Source organism: Grammomys surdaster, unplaced genomic scaffold, assembly GCF_004785775.1.
Source record: "Grammomys surdaster isolate TR1022 unplaced genomic scaffold, NIH_TR_1.0 843, whole genome shotgun sequence".
Taxonomy (NCBI): domain Eukaryota; kingdom Metazoa; phylum Chordata; class Mammalia; order Rodentia; family Muridae; genus Grammomys; species Grammomys surdaster.
The window spans coordinates 5,236,614-5,253,060 of record NW_021605262.1 but is presented as its reverse complement, the minus strand read 5'-3'; the positions used below and the strand labels follow the sequence as shown (position 1 = coordinate 5,253,060).

At 44.1% G+C, this 16,447-nt stretch overlaps 1 protein-coding gene across 2 annotated transcripts in view; it reads left to right on the top strand.

Moving 5' to 3' along the window:
- Cep72 (centrosomal protein 72) overlaps positions 1–15,755 on the top strand; it is a 29,179-nt gene extending 13,424 nt beyond the window's left edge. For both annotated transcript variants that reach the window (XM_028782725.1, XM_028782726.1), the window contains exons 6-12: positions 1,134–1,340; positions 2,416–2,720; positions 3,737–3,875; positions 5,321–5,517; positions 8,341–8,467; positions 11,916–12,027; positions 15,311–15,755. In XM_028782725.1, coding sequence (XP_028638558.1) covers positions 1,134–1,340; positions 2,416–2,720; positions 3,737–3,875; positions 5,321–5,517; positions 8,341–8,467; positions 11,916–12,027; positions 15,311–15,476 — 1,253 coding nt within the window. In that variant the 3' untranslated portion in view covers positions 15,477–15,755. The remainder of the gene's footprint in view (positions 1–1,133; positions 1,341–2,415; positions 2,721–3,736; positions 3,876–5,320; positions 5,518–8,340; positions 8,468–11,915; positions 12,028–15,310) is intronic.
- The last annotated feature ends 692 nt before the right edge of the window (positions 15,756–16,447 follow it).

Genomic DNA, 16,447 nt, shown 5'->3' with positions numbered 1-16,447 from the left:
TAAGTTGAGTCTAGTCATAGTTGCAGTTGTTTGAATTTCATTCTTTCTCAGAGCGTAGGAAAAAAAATGTCTGATTTTACCAAGAAAGCTAGATGTCTACAGCACCTGTGAGGAATAGTCAGCCACTCGGCTCTTTTGAAATCCTGGTGCTCAGGAGTCAATTCTACCATTTAGGCCACTGTTCTACCAGGATCTCAAAACTTCTCAAACCCTGTGAATTTTCACCAGAGACTTGCTTATAAGCTTTAACTTAATGTCTTGTACTCCATGATGAGTTTCCCAGAGCCATTCATTGCTGGGGCCAGCAGCTCTTGAGCCATAATCTCCCAATACTGCTATCCTCAGTCCTCTTAACCCTAGTTCCTCTCATGGGTGTGTGGGTGTGTTACAGTTCTAACTTGCCTTTTCCTGGCAGGTATTGATACAGTATTGTCCATCTATATCTTCTCTTGTATTTTAAAGTCTCCCACCCTGGTTTGTTTTTGTTTTGTTTGTTTGTTTGTTTGTTTTTTGGTGTTGAATCATACAAATTACGTGTGGATTTTGGATCTAAGACCTTTCTTTCACTCCACTGATTGCCTTTTTACATTCCTAACAGCACTTCAAAGAACTACTAAGCCAAATTAGACATTTTTTTCTATAATAGAATGTGCTTTATTGTGTCCTAATATAGACCTTTTACCATCCCATGCTGTAGGACTGCCCAGGTTTATACACTGTCCACAGTTGGAGTCAGTGCTTAGTGGTTTGAGAGTGCTGTAACACTGGTCAAGACCACTCCTACCTCCAGTTATTCTGAACATCTGTTGAAAGGAGAAATTGTGTAATTACTCTGGGCATTCGTTGAGGCAGTTGACTTGCATCTATTTCCCAGTCTGTGAATTCTGTCTTCTGTACACCGCCATCCCATCTTAGTTACTTGGTATTGAGTCTTCTCACCCTTGAACACTGCCATTTTCCTTTCTGTAGAACTATCTGGAACTCACTGTAGTGTTGACTGCTATATTAACCTACTCAGTACTTTTTGTCTTACTTAATTGATTTAAGGAAAGTATATTTTATAGATTACATTGCTCTCACAAACTTAAAATGTAATTTTTAATGATGACTTAAAATGTTTTTCAATAAAATAGAGTCCAGACATCTGTTGAGTCCTTTGTCCATCCAGCACCAATGTGGGGACTCAGCAAGGCGAGGCCATGAGAAAAAGAAAGTCACCTCCAGAGGGTGTCCAGGTCATTCACCACAGGACCAGCTCTGTGGGGAGCTCCCCCCACAGCATGGCTTGCCAGAGGCCTGCCATATGCATGTGCAGCATGCCCGCATCACTTCACAGCCAGGTAATCACCCAATCCTGCCAGGATTGAGCTGCCTTTCTAAATAAGTATTTACACATTACTCACAGTGTTTGCTATAACTCTGAAATTTTTCCTGATGTCTTTATACTTATATATGAAGTTCTAAACTATCTTTGGAAAGGATTTAGCGCCTCAAAATTTATCACACACCCGTATTTTGGATTGCCAGTTTGGAAATTTCTTGATATTTTTCCATTGTGCATACATCCTCTTTCTCTGCCTCTCACATTTCTTCCTGTCCCTCTTTAGTCCCATAGACACATGTTTTCTTCTAAATACACAGGCCAAGCTCATGAAACTAGCTACATTTTTAATACCAAAGATGAGGAAAATTAAATAAGTTAATTGAGAGTACCATGAGCATCTACAGTGTAAGTATCAAAACTTCCCACATAAGCAAACCTGCTATCTTGAGGCACTTGTTTCAGTCACATTTGTGAGACCTTCAGAAGTACAGTGCTCAGGTAATGTGGCTGTTCAGAGTTCTGGGCTGTGGTTAAGGCAGGGCCATGCTCCTGTTGACTGCCTTCCCTGCTGTCATTGTTCTTACCTAGACACGAGTTTGTTTGCCCTTCCCAGAGGGTATTAGTGAGTAAATACATGACTCTCCCGTGTCATTTTATTATCCCAACCCATTTGATATCTTGGAAACACACATGTGTGATGTTGTCTAGAGAACATTGTTGACACATTTATTCTGTATGAGCTGATGCAGAGCAAGTACCGACAAAAGCCTGCTACTTAACAAGAGCGGATTCTGTTCACTTCATCTAGGCTCTTCTCAAAATCCATGTTTTACCACATGTGCTTCCTCATGTCCTTTCACCTCCTCCTGCCTCTTCCTCTCATGTGTCTTTGTGCGTGTGTATGTGTGTGCGCTTGCTTGCATGTGCATGCACGTGGGCACATGCAATAAGCATGTGTTTGTTTCATGTGCCTGTGTTTGGTGGACACACATTCACACTCATGGTTGTACTTTTTAAAATTATAAAACCAGCCTCCAGATCCCAGAGAATTCAGCCTAATAAGGGTTCTGCCCACTTTCTTTATATTACAGACTCTGTGGATGTTGAGGACTGTGCTTCATCTTCTCAGAAGTCAAGTTTGTCATCACAAAAAATAGTAAATCCTTTGCCTGTCCCTGAAAAGTACAGGAAGCGAAGGATGCCTGGTGGGAGATTCCAGGTGCCTTCAGACCGGGAGTGTTTGAGCTTCCTAGAGAGGGCTGACGGGCCCTCCAGCCTTGAGGACAGTCTAAGCAGACAGGATGGCTTGGAGGGCCAGAGTCAGGTGGCCTTGTCTCACTCTCAGGCTTTGGAGGCTGAAGAGCGGACATCTCATGGCACAAGTGACCCCAGAGTGGTGAGCAGCTGTAGCAGAGGGGTCAGCAGCTGGAGATCTGCCTTATTCCTATTAAGTGTGTTTGAGCAGCACAATTGTTTGGTCTCTTGCTTGCTATATCTTATATTTTCAGTACTAATTGTGACCCCCCCACACTGAATGTTGCTCTTAAACAACTCTCTTGATGCTTGATCTTGTGCTCCACTGTTCTAATGCTCTGGTTCTGAGGCAAACACAGCTACATAGTAGGGGTGATTTTCTGTTATTTACATTTGTCTCCAAAGTTGAAATTCAGGCTTTATGGCAGGATGAGTCGTCAATGACTGTTATGAGGGAGAATCCTGGAAATATACATTATGGCTGCCGAAAGATTCATTCCTGATGAGAGAATTAAGAGTTCTCACATCCTCAAGGACCCAGAAGGCTCCAGAAACTACTCCATTGTCTCAGTAGCAGCCAGCTGCCCCAGTTGGAGGCTTTGAGGCTCAGGGTCCACCCATTAAATTGAGAGCAGGCCAAGCTGCTGGAGCAGGGTGGGGAAAATGGAGATTTTTCTACAGCCAGTAGAAGTGGAAATGGAAAAGTCTAGGAGGTAGAGCCATTTGGCTTAGAAGCCTTCAAGGTGGTTGATTCTTTGATTGGTCCTAAGCTGAAACTGAGGAAAAAAAAAAAAAAAGAAGAAGAAGAAGAAGCTGGCTGTGGAATTTCTGGACCAAGCTAGAAACAGTAGACTAGTGCCTCTGACTACTAGTTCCAGGGCTGTTTTCATATGTGATGTGACCATGTCCATTTGCAGCCTTTTCTCAGGTTCTGGACTGAGAGAAAGAAGGAAAATGGGAGAGGAGAGTGCTATACTGCTACAGTCTTGTGAGAAGCTAGCTTCACTGATGGGTGTCTCTTGTTCTCAGCTCCTGGGCGTGGGCTCCTTCCATTATGGAGACAAACATTTTAGACCCTGGCATGTTGTGTTAGAGACCTAGCTTTTGCAGTGAGCTGCCAACTTAAAGCCAGTCTTCATCATTGTGTTTTCATCGTAGCTGTCTCCTAAACTCTGCTCTGCAGCAATGCCTGAGCGGAGGTCCACTCTGGAAGTGGCACTTCTGGAGGCGCTCCTCGACCTAATAGACAGGTGCTCAAGTGGCAGTGGATCCCTGCATGGCAATGAGGCCTTCCTTGGTGAGTCCTGGCAGCATCTGTTAGTAGATACTGCTCACCTGCTAGGTTTGGGGCTCTCAGTGTTCATACAACCTGGGGTTCCAGAGAAGGGAATAATTATCCCCATGCTAAATAATTGATATTACTCTTATGAGTATTACATGCTTTATTACATGTCCTCCCTACTGTTGCTGCCCTTCTTGGTGGCTGGAGTGCTTTGTGATTATGGGCTATTACCTGCTAGTGCTACAAATGCCATGCCCAGTATTGGTCTCTACTCTGTCTTCTTATGGGCATTTGGAAGTCTGGGAAACTATTTTCTGTTTTCTGATTCTCTGTGTGCATATAGTTGAGTACAGCAGCTTGGATTCACAGAGCTTCAGGAATATGATAGAAACCCAATGGGATTGTCTTCCCTAGTGAGGTCTCAGGTTTTTCTTCTGCACACTGGAAATACAGAATGAGAGTGTGCCAGGGTTCCTCATGCAGTGTTCCTCATGCATACTGCTCTGAACCTGGGCACTGGCTGCTTTCACAAGTAGCCTGGGCTACATGTTAGTATCCTTTGGGAGCCAGGTCCATCAGCACTGAGCTGCCTAAGCCACTGCCTACCACGGTTCCTGTCTTAGTCAGGGATACTGTTGCTGTGACAAAACGTCATGATCAAAACAACTTGGAAATGAAAGGGTTTAGTCAGCTTACTCTTCCACATCACAGTTCACCATCAAAAGAAGTCAGGACAGTAACTCAAACAGGGCAGGAACCTAGAGGCAGGAGCTAATGCAGAGGCCATGGAGGAGTGTTGCTTACTGGCTTGCTTCTCATGACTTGCTTAGTCTGGTTTCTTATGCAACCAGGCCCACCAGGCCTGGGTAGCACAACCCAAAATGGTCTGGGCCCTTCCCCTATTAATCACTAATTAAGAAAAGGCCCTACAGGCCTGCCTGTAGCCCCATCTTATAGGTTCCCTCCGCTCAGATGACTTTAGCTTGTGTCAGGTTGACTTTAGTAGCCAACATAGTTCCTGACTATCTCTCAGGGTTGTGACCCTTTTAATTGTTCCTAGATCAGAAACCCTGGGATCTGTAGTACTGGATCCTGATAGCTATACCTCTAGTCTTTAATCAGGGCCAGTGTGTTGTTGCAGCAGAAGTGGTCCATGGTCGTTATGATGGTGATGATATAGTTGCCATGTTGAAGTTTGCTGACCAAACTACCAAACATTCACCACATCTTTCTGATTTGACTACCTTCTCTTGAGGGTTGCCTTTTTTGTACATTAAAAGCCATATCCATTATTGGGAAGCCAAGCAAGGTGATTTCAAGGTGCCAATGTCTCTGTTCCTTATATGCTCTGCTTTCTAGACATCTAGCAATATACTGAGCATTTTTGTTGTTTGTTATTTGTTGTTTATAGTCCTTCCTTTTTCTATGATATACTAATAGTATTCCCTTTTGACTCCTAGCTCAGGCCAGGCATGTTTTGTCATCTCTTCAAGAGTTCACAGCAACTCGGGACAGTTCAGCACTAGAAAAGGAAGGAATTGGTTACCTATCTCTTGAAAATAAGACTCTGCAAAGCCGCCTTGCTGAACAACAGCAACAGTATACTGCTACAGTGACCAAAGTGACAACAGAGCTCAATAATACAAAGAGGGAACTGGTGAGTGAGTGCTCTCTGCTGGTGAGTGAGTACTCTCTGCTGGTGAGTGCTCTCTGCTGGTGAGTGAGTGCTTTCTGTTGTTTGTAGTTGTTCATGGGACAAGGGAAAGACAGGTCTGGCTACACAGAGCAAGGGCAGCTCCACAACCACCTTTGAGCTCTCTTGTGCTGCTCCAGGGCCATGCAGCTTCTTCTCCTTATTAGCAGGTGCCTTCAGAGCTCCATCTGACTGTTTCACACCCAGGTCCCAGAAAACAGAGAAACTATGATGGTACTGCTGCTAATGGCCAAAATTTTTCCTGGTGTTCTTTTCAGAGTCTAGATGGAGGAGATGGAGGAAGAAGAAATGAACCATATTCATTCTGTTGGTTGTCTGGGCTTCTTAGTCCTGGTGTATAAGGTTGTAGTTAGTTGGGTCATCTGTGTTCTTTGTCTCTGTTCTGCACCAACAAGGTGCATTTGGTGGTTTTGTCTGAGTCTAGGGAACTCTCTAACACCAGTTGGTATACCCAGAAAGAACCATACAAACTTAGACCTGGCATCTAAGCTGATTAATTCTGTGGGGTTATATTGTGTTTAAAGTACTGGGGTGTTCTCACTTCTTTTAAGTTTATACTAATGGTTTACATCAAAGGCAGAAAGGTTGGGCTAAAGAGCCACCTACCAGTGCACGCACCAGAGTGAGTACTAATCTGGTCGCTCTGTGGCTTTGTAGTACATAAATCCAAAATGAGCCTGGGCCAACACGGTGTCACCAGCTTCTGCTTAGACTGAAATTAACTGAGCACAAATCAGTTGCTAAGACTCAGCACTTATCCAAAAGCCTGACAGGTCAGGATCTTCTTCTAGGCTTCTTACCATAAAGTTTTGATGCTACACATATCTCTGTATGGGCTACAGAGTCCTCATGATACCTAGAAGGGCATTACAGTCTGTCCCCTCTGCCAGTGTATATTTGTCCACCCACCCCTGGCAAGGTGAGTACCCAGCAACCATGAACACACTGAGTTAGTGGGTCCCTGCAGCAACTGCCTGGTTTGCCTCCTGTAAAATTAGTTTGCCTCATTTGTAAAATGGATGAATATCCACAAGATTTCAGTGGAAAAGTTTAAAGTTGCCTTACAAATAATATCTTCATTTTCTGAAGATCTATACAAAAGATGATACTCTAACCTCATTTTAGAGAAAACAAAGAAACTGAACTGACACCCACGGTCTCTGGTATTGAAACCACTGTGGATCTCTTGCATGTACACAGAGCTCTTGTATCTGGAGAAGGCCGAGCCCAGAATGCCTGGACCACAGTGCTATGCAGAGTCCTGTCCATGTGAGATTGTTGGCCCCATGGGACACAGCATAGTCTATTACAAGAAAGCAACAGTAGTCCCTGTTAGGGCAGACACAGTGAGTATTCGTGAACCCTGCTGTATCTGGAGCAGTGAGACCCAGATAGTCAGGGCCCAGAAGTCAGTATTGCCCTACTGCAGTATGGAAGTGATGCACAAAAGTATCTATGTGAGGGCAACCTTGAGTGCCAAGGCAGGAACAAGCTAAAGTTCTCTGTCTGTTCCAGTGAGCTGAGCCATGCTCCTGGTTATCCAGCTGTGGAGAAGGAGTATCCAGCAAGTGGATCAGGAGTTCATATGAAAATAACCATTTCCTGGGACAGCTGGGAAAGTATTATGAGAGCCACCTTCCAGAATTAGACTGTATGGACCTTCTCATGACATTTAGAATTGTCTTGAGGCAAAAGTTCTGCCCCTAACATGATATTCTGAATAGTTTCCAAGGCAGATGTACCTTCCCAGTCTGGCTGTATTCAGTACCCTGCTGTCTGTGCCCATCACAGCCTGGAGTATGATTGAGGTAGAATCTAGCACAACCCACCACTGACAGCTAGTATCAGAAAGAAGAGCCTATGTAGGGGCCTCATTGCAGGAGGCGCTTTGAAAGGAAAGATGCAGCTGAGAGAAGTGGTTTGGGGTCTGGCAGCCTTTAAATAGAAGACATCCCGGCCTGGTAGACATCCTCATGTGAGAGTAGGCTTGCCACATACGTAATAAATGCACCAGTTTTCTGTTAACTGGGCTTGATGAGATGCTAGTTCTCACTCCTCTTTCCCAGCCCAGCCCTGTCTAGAGCCCATACCTTTATGAGTGTGCCCACTAGTGCATGATCTATAAGGAGGTGCATACAGAACTGTGGGAAACTTTACAGGCAACATGCTTGGCTCACCTGTCAGAAACCTGATGACTTGCAGTGCCTTTGCAATAGCTGTCATTACTGCTCTGATGGGAACCTTGATCTCTGTCTTATGTCTCAGTCTTATTGTCCTAGCTTGTGTTCAGCATTTTCTCTGCCTGTGAAGATACTAAAGGACTCAGGCCTCAGTTCCTACTTGTAATAAGGTACAGCTGATGGAATTCCCCACATTTGCAAACTAAGACCCAGGTCATAGTGGAGTTCCCATAGGAAGGGTGCCAAGAACACTGAATAGTATTGAGGCCTGGGAACTGCTGTGTCAATGGAATCCCCATGGAGAGAGAAGACCTACCAACTACCAGCCATTGCTCCTCTGGTATTGCACCTGAATTCTTGTGGTGCATACCTTGCCTCCCCTCACCTTTTCCTTGTGTCCTTCCTCTTCAAGTGGGTGAGACTAGGTAGCCTGCCTTAGAGTGTGATTTTTGTTTTGTGTTGTGATTCAGAATTATACTATGAAAACTGAAACTTTAGTCTGTGGTGAGTGTCCAGAGTTTTAATCCATTTCATTAAATATATTGACTAAATTTCATTTGTCTGCCTTTGTTTTCTGTGCCTCTAGGACACACTGAGACAACATTTGGACAAATCATTGGAAGAGAATAGCAACTTAAAGTCTCTTCTATACAATGTGAAAAAAGAAGTAAAGAATGCAGACACTTCAACTGCACTAACTTTGCAGATTGCTGGTAAGAAGCTGCACAGTTTATTTGGTAAAATCTGAGTACTCATGAATACATAGAGTAGACTGTATTCTAAGTCACTTTATGCCAAGAGTTTGAATCAGTAAATACTGCCTGAGTTGCTCTGGAGCCCCAGTCTAGTTGTTAGTGGCTGCCTGTAGCAGCCAGTCTGGGGTGGTATGTGGAGGGAGTGTCTTGTCTTGCCACTCCCACTGCCATCAGGATCTTGGCTTTTCTGCTTTCTGAGAAAGCAGGTGTCATGGCAGCTGCTTATGATTCTTTCAGGTTCAGATAATTTTCACTTCTTTCTTCACTTTTTTGGTCTGTTTTCTTTTTAAATTTTAAGAAAAGTCAAGTTCAGATGTCTAGGGTGGTTATCTGTGTTTCGGGAGGGCAAACTATTGAGCACACATTCCTCTTGTTTCAAGGGAAACTTTAAAGAGCCAGGAGGTGACTGTCTCCCGCTTGACCCTCAGCACCACAGGGAGGAATGCTACCCAGGTCTGACGCCTGGGCCAAGTGTCTCCTCAGGTCTCTACTATTATTGGACTGTTTTGTTGAGTGATAAAAATTCTTTATATTCTTTTTTTTTTAAGTAGAGAGTTTTTTTTTCTCATTTTGTTTTCTTTGTTGTTGTTTGGGGAGTATCATTCCTCAGATGACATCCCATCTTATTTATTTCTCTTCTTTTTGAGATTATAATTATGTCATTTCCCCTTCCCTTTCCTCCCTCAATCCCCCCCCATATGCCTCTCTTTTTCAAATTCTTTTTTCATTAATTGTTGCTACGTGCATATATGCACATATATATATATATGTATGTATGTATGTGTATATACATATATACATATATACACATATACACATATACATATACATATACATATTCATTCCTAAATATAAACTGCTCAGGCTATATAATGTTACTTGTATGTATGTTTTCAGGGCTGACCATTTGGTATTGGGCAACCAGGTAGAGTGTTCTTCCCTGGGAAAGAATTTCTCCCACTTCCAGTATTTCTTAGTTGACTGCAGTTCTCTGTATAGAGTTGAAGTTTCATGATCCTTCCCCCACCCACTTGGGCATGTCTGTTGTTCAGTTCATGTTTAGACAGCCATGTTGGTGAGACTTTATGGGTGTAGCTTCAAATTTTACCTGGAGGCACAGTCTCATGGCAAGCCTCCTGATCCTCTGGCTCTTAACAGTCTTGCTTCTCCTCCCCATCTGACCTGACTCTTCCACAGTGTTTCTGGAAACCTAAGTGTGATGAGTTGTTTTGTAGGTGTATCCATTGGGAATGAGCTCTACATCTTTGTGTTTGGATTGGTTGGTGTTTTCTGTGTTGATCTCCCTCTGCTGCAAAGAGGCATTTCCTTAATGAGGGGTGAGGACTGCATTTATCTGTGACTATAAGGACACGAATATTTATAGTTAGGGATTATGCTGGTTTAGTAAAGTGGTGATTGTCAGTTTTTCCTCCAAGATTCATGACTTCACTCACCCTGGGTAGTTGGTTAGGTTTCCCTCTTGTTAAGTGAGTTCTAGGTCCACATTGAGAGCATGTCTTAGGGTTTTATTGCTGTGAAGAGACAAGAAGACCATAGGAACTCTTACTAAGAAAAGCATTTAATTTGGAGTTGACTTACAGTTCAAAGATTTAGTTCATTATTGTCATGGTGACAGCATGGTGGCATCCAGGCAGACATGGTGCTAAAGAAGAAGCTGAAAGCTCTACATCTTGATCCGTAGGCAGAAGAAGGAGATTGCACACTGGACATAGCTTGAGCATAGGAGGCTTCAAAGCCCACCCCCACAGTGGCACACTTCCTCCAACAAGGCCACACCTCATAATAGTCCCAATCCCTGGGCCAAGCATCAAACACATGAGTCTATGGAGGCCATACCAGTTCAAATCACCACAGAGCTGCTGTTACCAGGAAGGCATACATGCCACTCTGGGTCCTCAGGGCTAATCATGCATGCTGGTCGTTTCTGTGAGACATTACTTATATTGTCTTGGCTCTTTTTTTCCTTCTAGTGTTGCCTTCACTTCTAGTATAATGCTCTTTATTGCTAATGTAACATGAGTTTTTCTGACGTTCTGTAATTCTGGTTCAGGTTGCTCCTTATTTCTTGTGTCATTTTCTGTTTGTCTTTATTTATTTTGAACTGATGTGTGGGGTCGAATCTGCTCTGTGGACCTGGCTCTCAGAAGGTAGGACTCCTTACACTTCTCTTATGGCAGCAGGAGTTTTCTGTCACTCATTTTCATGACACTTGTTCTTCAGTATTTCCCTCAGGAGATAGGCTACTGCACCTTCTCTGACTATGTGGATCAAAAATACAACTGCCTCCTTTTGGGCATCTCTTGTTTCTCCCCCTCCCTTCTCTCTGTTGTCATATTTTGCTCAGTCCTCTCCAAAGAAGTGGTTTTGTTTTGTTTTTTTTTCCCAGTGAGGGCCCTGTTCTAAATGGGACTGGATTTCCCATCTCCTTACACTACATGGAACATCTGGTCTCTGCTTCACTAGCAAGATGAAACCTTCACTTAATTTACCACAGTCCTGTCATTGACCCAGGAAAATGTGTACTTTGGGATCTTCAACATTGTATCTGTCAGATGCCCCGCTGGTGACAAATTGTTCCTGTAGAGAGAGATGTCATGCACTTACCATACCTCTGGGGCTTGGCCTAGTCCCTTGGGTTAGGGACTTGAGACTCCTGTGGGATTTTGGTTTTCATCTAACTTCTCTTGATATTTGGTTAATGTGAGGTTCCTGGGAGGCCCTGAGACCAGGCTGCCACTGCTGTTTTCCCAGAATCCCTTAGACCTGTGCTCTTGGGGAGGCTGTTGTCTTGACTGACATGGCACAGATGTTTGCATACTGCTGACTAGTAAAAAGAACTTTATGCTAGTGTCACTGTTGTCCTTTGCCACACTTTGCTTTCTGGCTTTATTGATGTTACTGATGCTATATGGTTTCACAGCCGTGTGTCTACATATAGATTTATCTATCCTTTGTTCAGATGTAGGAAGCAAATAAATAGTATTGCTTTCCTCTCTTGAGTTGGAAACTCAGTGAAAGAAAACACTGGCTCTAGTACAGGTAGAAAGGAATCAGTGGATTCATCAAATATATGTTCACCATAGACTTCATAATGCTTTGCCCTAAACCACAGGCTCCCTTGTGAATGAATGTAGGTTGCTTCCTGAAGAAGGAGGAAACTCTGCAGGCAGATCCAATGGAGGAGTCTGTGCTGGTACCAGCTTTAGGGTATCAGGTATAGGTAGCAGAAGTATTAGCTCCCATAGAGGGAGGCAGATGTTGCCTTGATACTCTTCACCCCCATGTTTGAGTCTCTAATATTCTTTCTTTGGCTTTAATTTAAACCAGAATGATCAAAATGTATAGATGAACATCATTTCACAATATTACTTCCTGTCTTCCTCAGGACTTCAGACCAGTATGAAGCAACTCTCTGGGGAAGTTGTGGAGCTGAAGCAACACATGGAGCACTATGACAAGATCCAGGAGCTCACACAGATGCTGCAAGAGAGCCACAGGTCCCTGCGTCAGTGGGTCACAGGGGGAGGCTGAGACATGGGATGTGAGGCACCAAGAAACAGCTGACAGTATGTGTTCAAGACCCACATGCATTACCATGTTGACTTTGAACATGTATGAATATTCCCTTGGTAAAAAATGAGATATAATGATGGCTGCAAGGAGTGTGCTCTGAGGTATAGACCTGAAAAGTGTTCAACCTGAGCCATGGGAGCACTCTGAGCCATGGGAGCATTCTGAGGCTTGGGAGCATGCTGAGGCCCAGGAGCACACTAAGGCATGGGAGCACACTGAGGCATGGGAGCAGCCTAAGACATGGGAGCACACTGAGGCCTGGGAGCACGCTGAGGCCTGGGAGCACACTAAGGCATGGGAGCACTGCATGGGAGCATGCTGAGGCGTATATGAGCCAGGAAGTATGGACTAGAATCTGAGGGGTAAGTACATGTTAGAGATGGTAAAGTCTAGTCCAGTGTTCTGCTTCCCTGGGTCATGGCTACTAGTAGCATGTACTTTCTCCTCCCTGGAGGCCATGGTTATTCACTTACAAACATGCACATTATATTTCCACTTGCTGCTGTATGGTGAGTGAAGGGGGAGGCTAGGAATGTTAACATGGGCAAGGCAGACCCTCATTATATTGAGGAAGTTTCTTCTGGGAAAGAGGCAAGTGCCTGAGTGAGAACAGGTCATTGGAGCAGCCTTTGTTCTTGGAACCTCCTATAAGGAGGGCTCACCTGTAGTCATCGTTACCTTAGCTCTTCCCAGACTCTTCCATCTTCCTTGTATTTATTATTACTGTTGTTGTTGTTGTTTCCTTACTAGGTGACCACATGTAAGGTCCTTCATGTGGGGTCAGACTAAGCCAAGCTTTCACTCTTTTTTTTTTTTTTTGGTAGCTATAACTGATTTTTTTTTTTATTGGATGTTTTATTTACATTTCATATGTTGTCCCCTTAACCCATCCCCCACCCACCCAGGAACCCCCAATCCCCTCACCCCTCCTCCTTCTCCTCCTTCTTCTCTGTGGATGTAACCTCTATCTACCCCCCCACTCCCACCTCCCCACCCTCAAAATTCCCACCCCCTGGGGCATCCAGCCTTCATGAGGTCAAGGTTCTCTTCTTCCACCTATGCCCAGCAGGGCCCTCCACTCTTACATATTCAGCTAAAGCCCTGGATCCCTCCCTAAGTGCTCCCAGGCTGGTGGTTTAGACCCTGGGAGCTGTGGTTGGTTGGTATTGTTGTTCTCCTCATGGTGCCGCAAACCCTTTCAGCCCCTTCAGTCTTCACTCTGACTCCTCCATTGAGAACCCCATGATCAGTTCAATGGCTAGTTGTGAGCATCTGCCTCTGAATATGTCAGACTCTTGAAGACCTCTGAGGAGACATCCATATCAGGCTCTTATCAGCATACAGTTCCTGACTTCCACATCAGCATCTACCTTTGGTGACTGCACATGGGATAGATATTCAGGTGGAGTGGTCTTCAGACGACCCCTCCTTCAGTTTCTGTCCCTCACTTTGTCTCCATATTTGCTCCCTTGAGTATTTTGTTGTTCCTTCTAAGAAGGACCGAATCACCCCCACTTGGTCTTCCTTCTTTATGAGCTTCATGAGGCCTGTGAGTTGCATCTTGGGCATTTCAAGGTTCTGGGCTAATATCCAATAATCAGTGAGTGAATACCATGTGTGTTCTTTTGTGATTGGCTTACCTCACTCAGGATGATAATTTCTAGTTCCATCCATTTACCTAGGAACCTCTCGAATTCATTGTTTTTAATAGCTGAGTAATACTCCATTGTGTAAATATGCCACATTTTTTGAATCCATTCCTCAGTTGAAGGACATCTGGGTTCTTTCCAGCTCCTGGCTATTATAAATAAGGCTGCTATGAACATAGTTGAGCATATGTCCTTGTTATATGTTCGAGCATCTTCTGGGTATATGCCTAGGAGTAGTATAGCTGGATCCTCAGGTAATGCTATGTCCAATTTTCTAAGGAACTGCCAGACTGATTTCCAAAGTAGTTGCACCATCTTGCAGTCCCACCAACAGTGGAGGAGTGTTCCTCTTTCTCCACACCCTCGCCAGCATCTATTATCACCTGAGTTTTTAATCTTAGCCATTCTGACTGGTGTGAGAAGGAATCTCAGGGTTGTTTTGATTTGCATTTCCCTGACGACTAAGGATGCTGAACATTTCTTTAGGTGCTTCTTGGCCATTCGAGTTTCTTCCGTTGAAAATTCTTTGTTAAGCTCTATACCCCATTTTTTAATAGGGTAATTTGGTTGTCTGGAGTCTAATTTCTTTCACTCTTAAGTCATTACAGTCCAGTAACTCCATTGACCTTTGACAGGCCTGACTTACAGAGTTGGAGGAAAGGCTTTGGGCAGAGAAGACTGCTGAGACCCAGTAGGGAGGAATGGAAGGAAGGAACCTGACCTGCTAATTTAGAGCAGTGACAGGCGAAGGGATACACTCCTGGACTCTAGCAGGCCACCTATGCTGGGTCCGGGGACTGTGGTGTTTGTGCTTTCAGCATCCTGCCCAGATATGGGTAGAATGAGATGCAGAAGTCTGGAGACAGTGGGATCAGGCTTTTGCCCACTCATGGGCTTGCTGATGTTATTCAGCAGCCATTTTTGTGATTTAAACAAACAAGGCCAGCACCTACTTAGTAGACTATTCAATGGGGCAGCCATCTTCAAAGGTGGCCAAGGTTAATGTTGCCTTGCTTCATCTGAACTTGTGATGCTATTCATTATGTCACCTTGGGAAACGCACTAGTGCTTCTGAATTCTGCTGTGCACCTTGCTGTTGCCACGTCATGATTAACCATGTGGCTAGGAGTTAAAAACATTGCAGTATTGGGTCATTACAGTCAGAATATGGATTTACTAGCCATAAAAATTATCATTGTCTTGCCATAGAACTGTGGTATGTCAGGAAGACATAACTATTGAGTTCTTCAGCTTATTCCCAAGCTTAGCTCAGTGACCAGCAGTGCCTTTAGGAAGGCTTGCACAAGCCAAGGGCTCTAGTTGTGTCCATGTATGGTTTGCAAAGGTCATACAGGGGGACAGTAGCCAGTAAGAAGAAGATAATGGGGCCAGGGATAAGTGGTTGCCTTGGCACTGCTACAGTTAGGAGCACCATGCCAGGGCACAGGTGAGATATGTCTTTATGCTGGTGGACTTCAGCCAGGCTGTGGCAGTCGGGACACAACAGTAGGTGGTGCACTGGGAAGAACTCAGCAATTACTCTCCTTTCATCCTCCAGCTCCCTGGTCAGCACCAATGAACATCTCCTGCAGGAGCTGAGCCGTACACGGGCACAACATAGAGCTGAGGTAGAGCAGATGCACTGGAGCTTCCAGGAATTTAAGAAGACTACAGCCCTGATCCCACGCCGTAGCTCCCAGCTTGGTGGCCGACAGTCCTGCTAGCGCTAGTGAGCTACAATGCCCTCTGTCAGGTATAGCCCCAGGGTTACACCTGGGTATATATCTGTCTGAGTGCCCAAATGAGACTGTAGTTACCTTAGGATCCTCACAGTGTATTCATGAGCTCAGCTTGCTCATATCTCCTAAATTGATGCAGTCGACCCTGGGGCTTCATGTGTTTGAGAAGCTTTGTTAATTACACATCCTGTTGTAAAGTACCTGCAGTATTTTTTTTCTTCCCAATGTGGGAAAGTTTTGTATAATTAAAATGTTTTCATGTGACAAGCATTCCTTATTGAAAGAAGTAATATATTGCTATGTTTAAAAAGTTAACTTTTTAAGTGACTCTTTATAAATTATAACTGATTTCCTTATTGAATTCTTCTATAAAACAAGTTACACAAAGTGAGCAGGAAAAAATAAGTTCCAAGTTGTAATTAAAAAGTAACACTTACAGATGTGACAAACATTTTAAGAATTTGTATGACATTAACATGTCATAGTAAAACAAACAAACAAAAAACCTCCCCACTTCTGCCTCACCCTTTTGCTTTTAATAGCTCCTGCAAATAAACAGACTATTCACCTGAAAACCAGGGAAAGATTTAAATACACATTGTATAGAGTGAAACCCAGATGCCTGTTTAAAAGGTGCTCGTTAGAAGAGTCAGATTTAATCCACCAGGACAATACTATGTAGAGTAAAGCCCATGCAGAGAGATGGCTTTACACATTGATGCTGAGTAGATTCTCTGGAGACAGCTTGGGGTTGTGTAGTGGACCGTGGTCTCTGCCTCACAAGGTCAGAAAGATTCTTCTGCCCTCCACTCCTGCACTGGCCCAGGTGGGTTTTGTGTTCAAGGCAGGAAGTGAATCTCAAGCCTCAACTTTGAGGCTTTGAGGGTTCTCAGCTGTGTTCTGCAGCTCCTTACCCCAAGTCAGGAGTGGTACAGCTAACTGTCTATTTCTGTTTG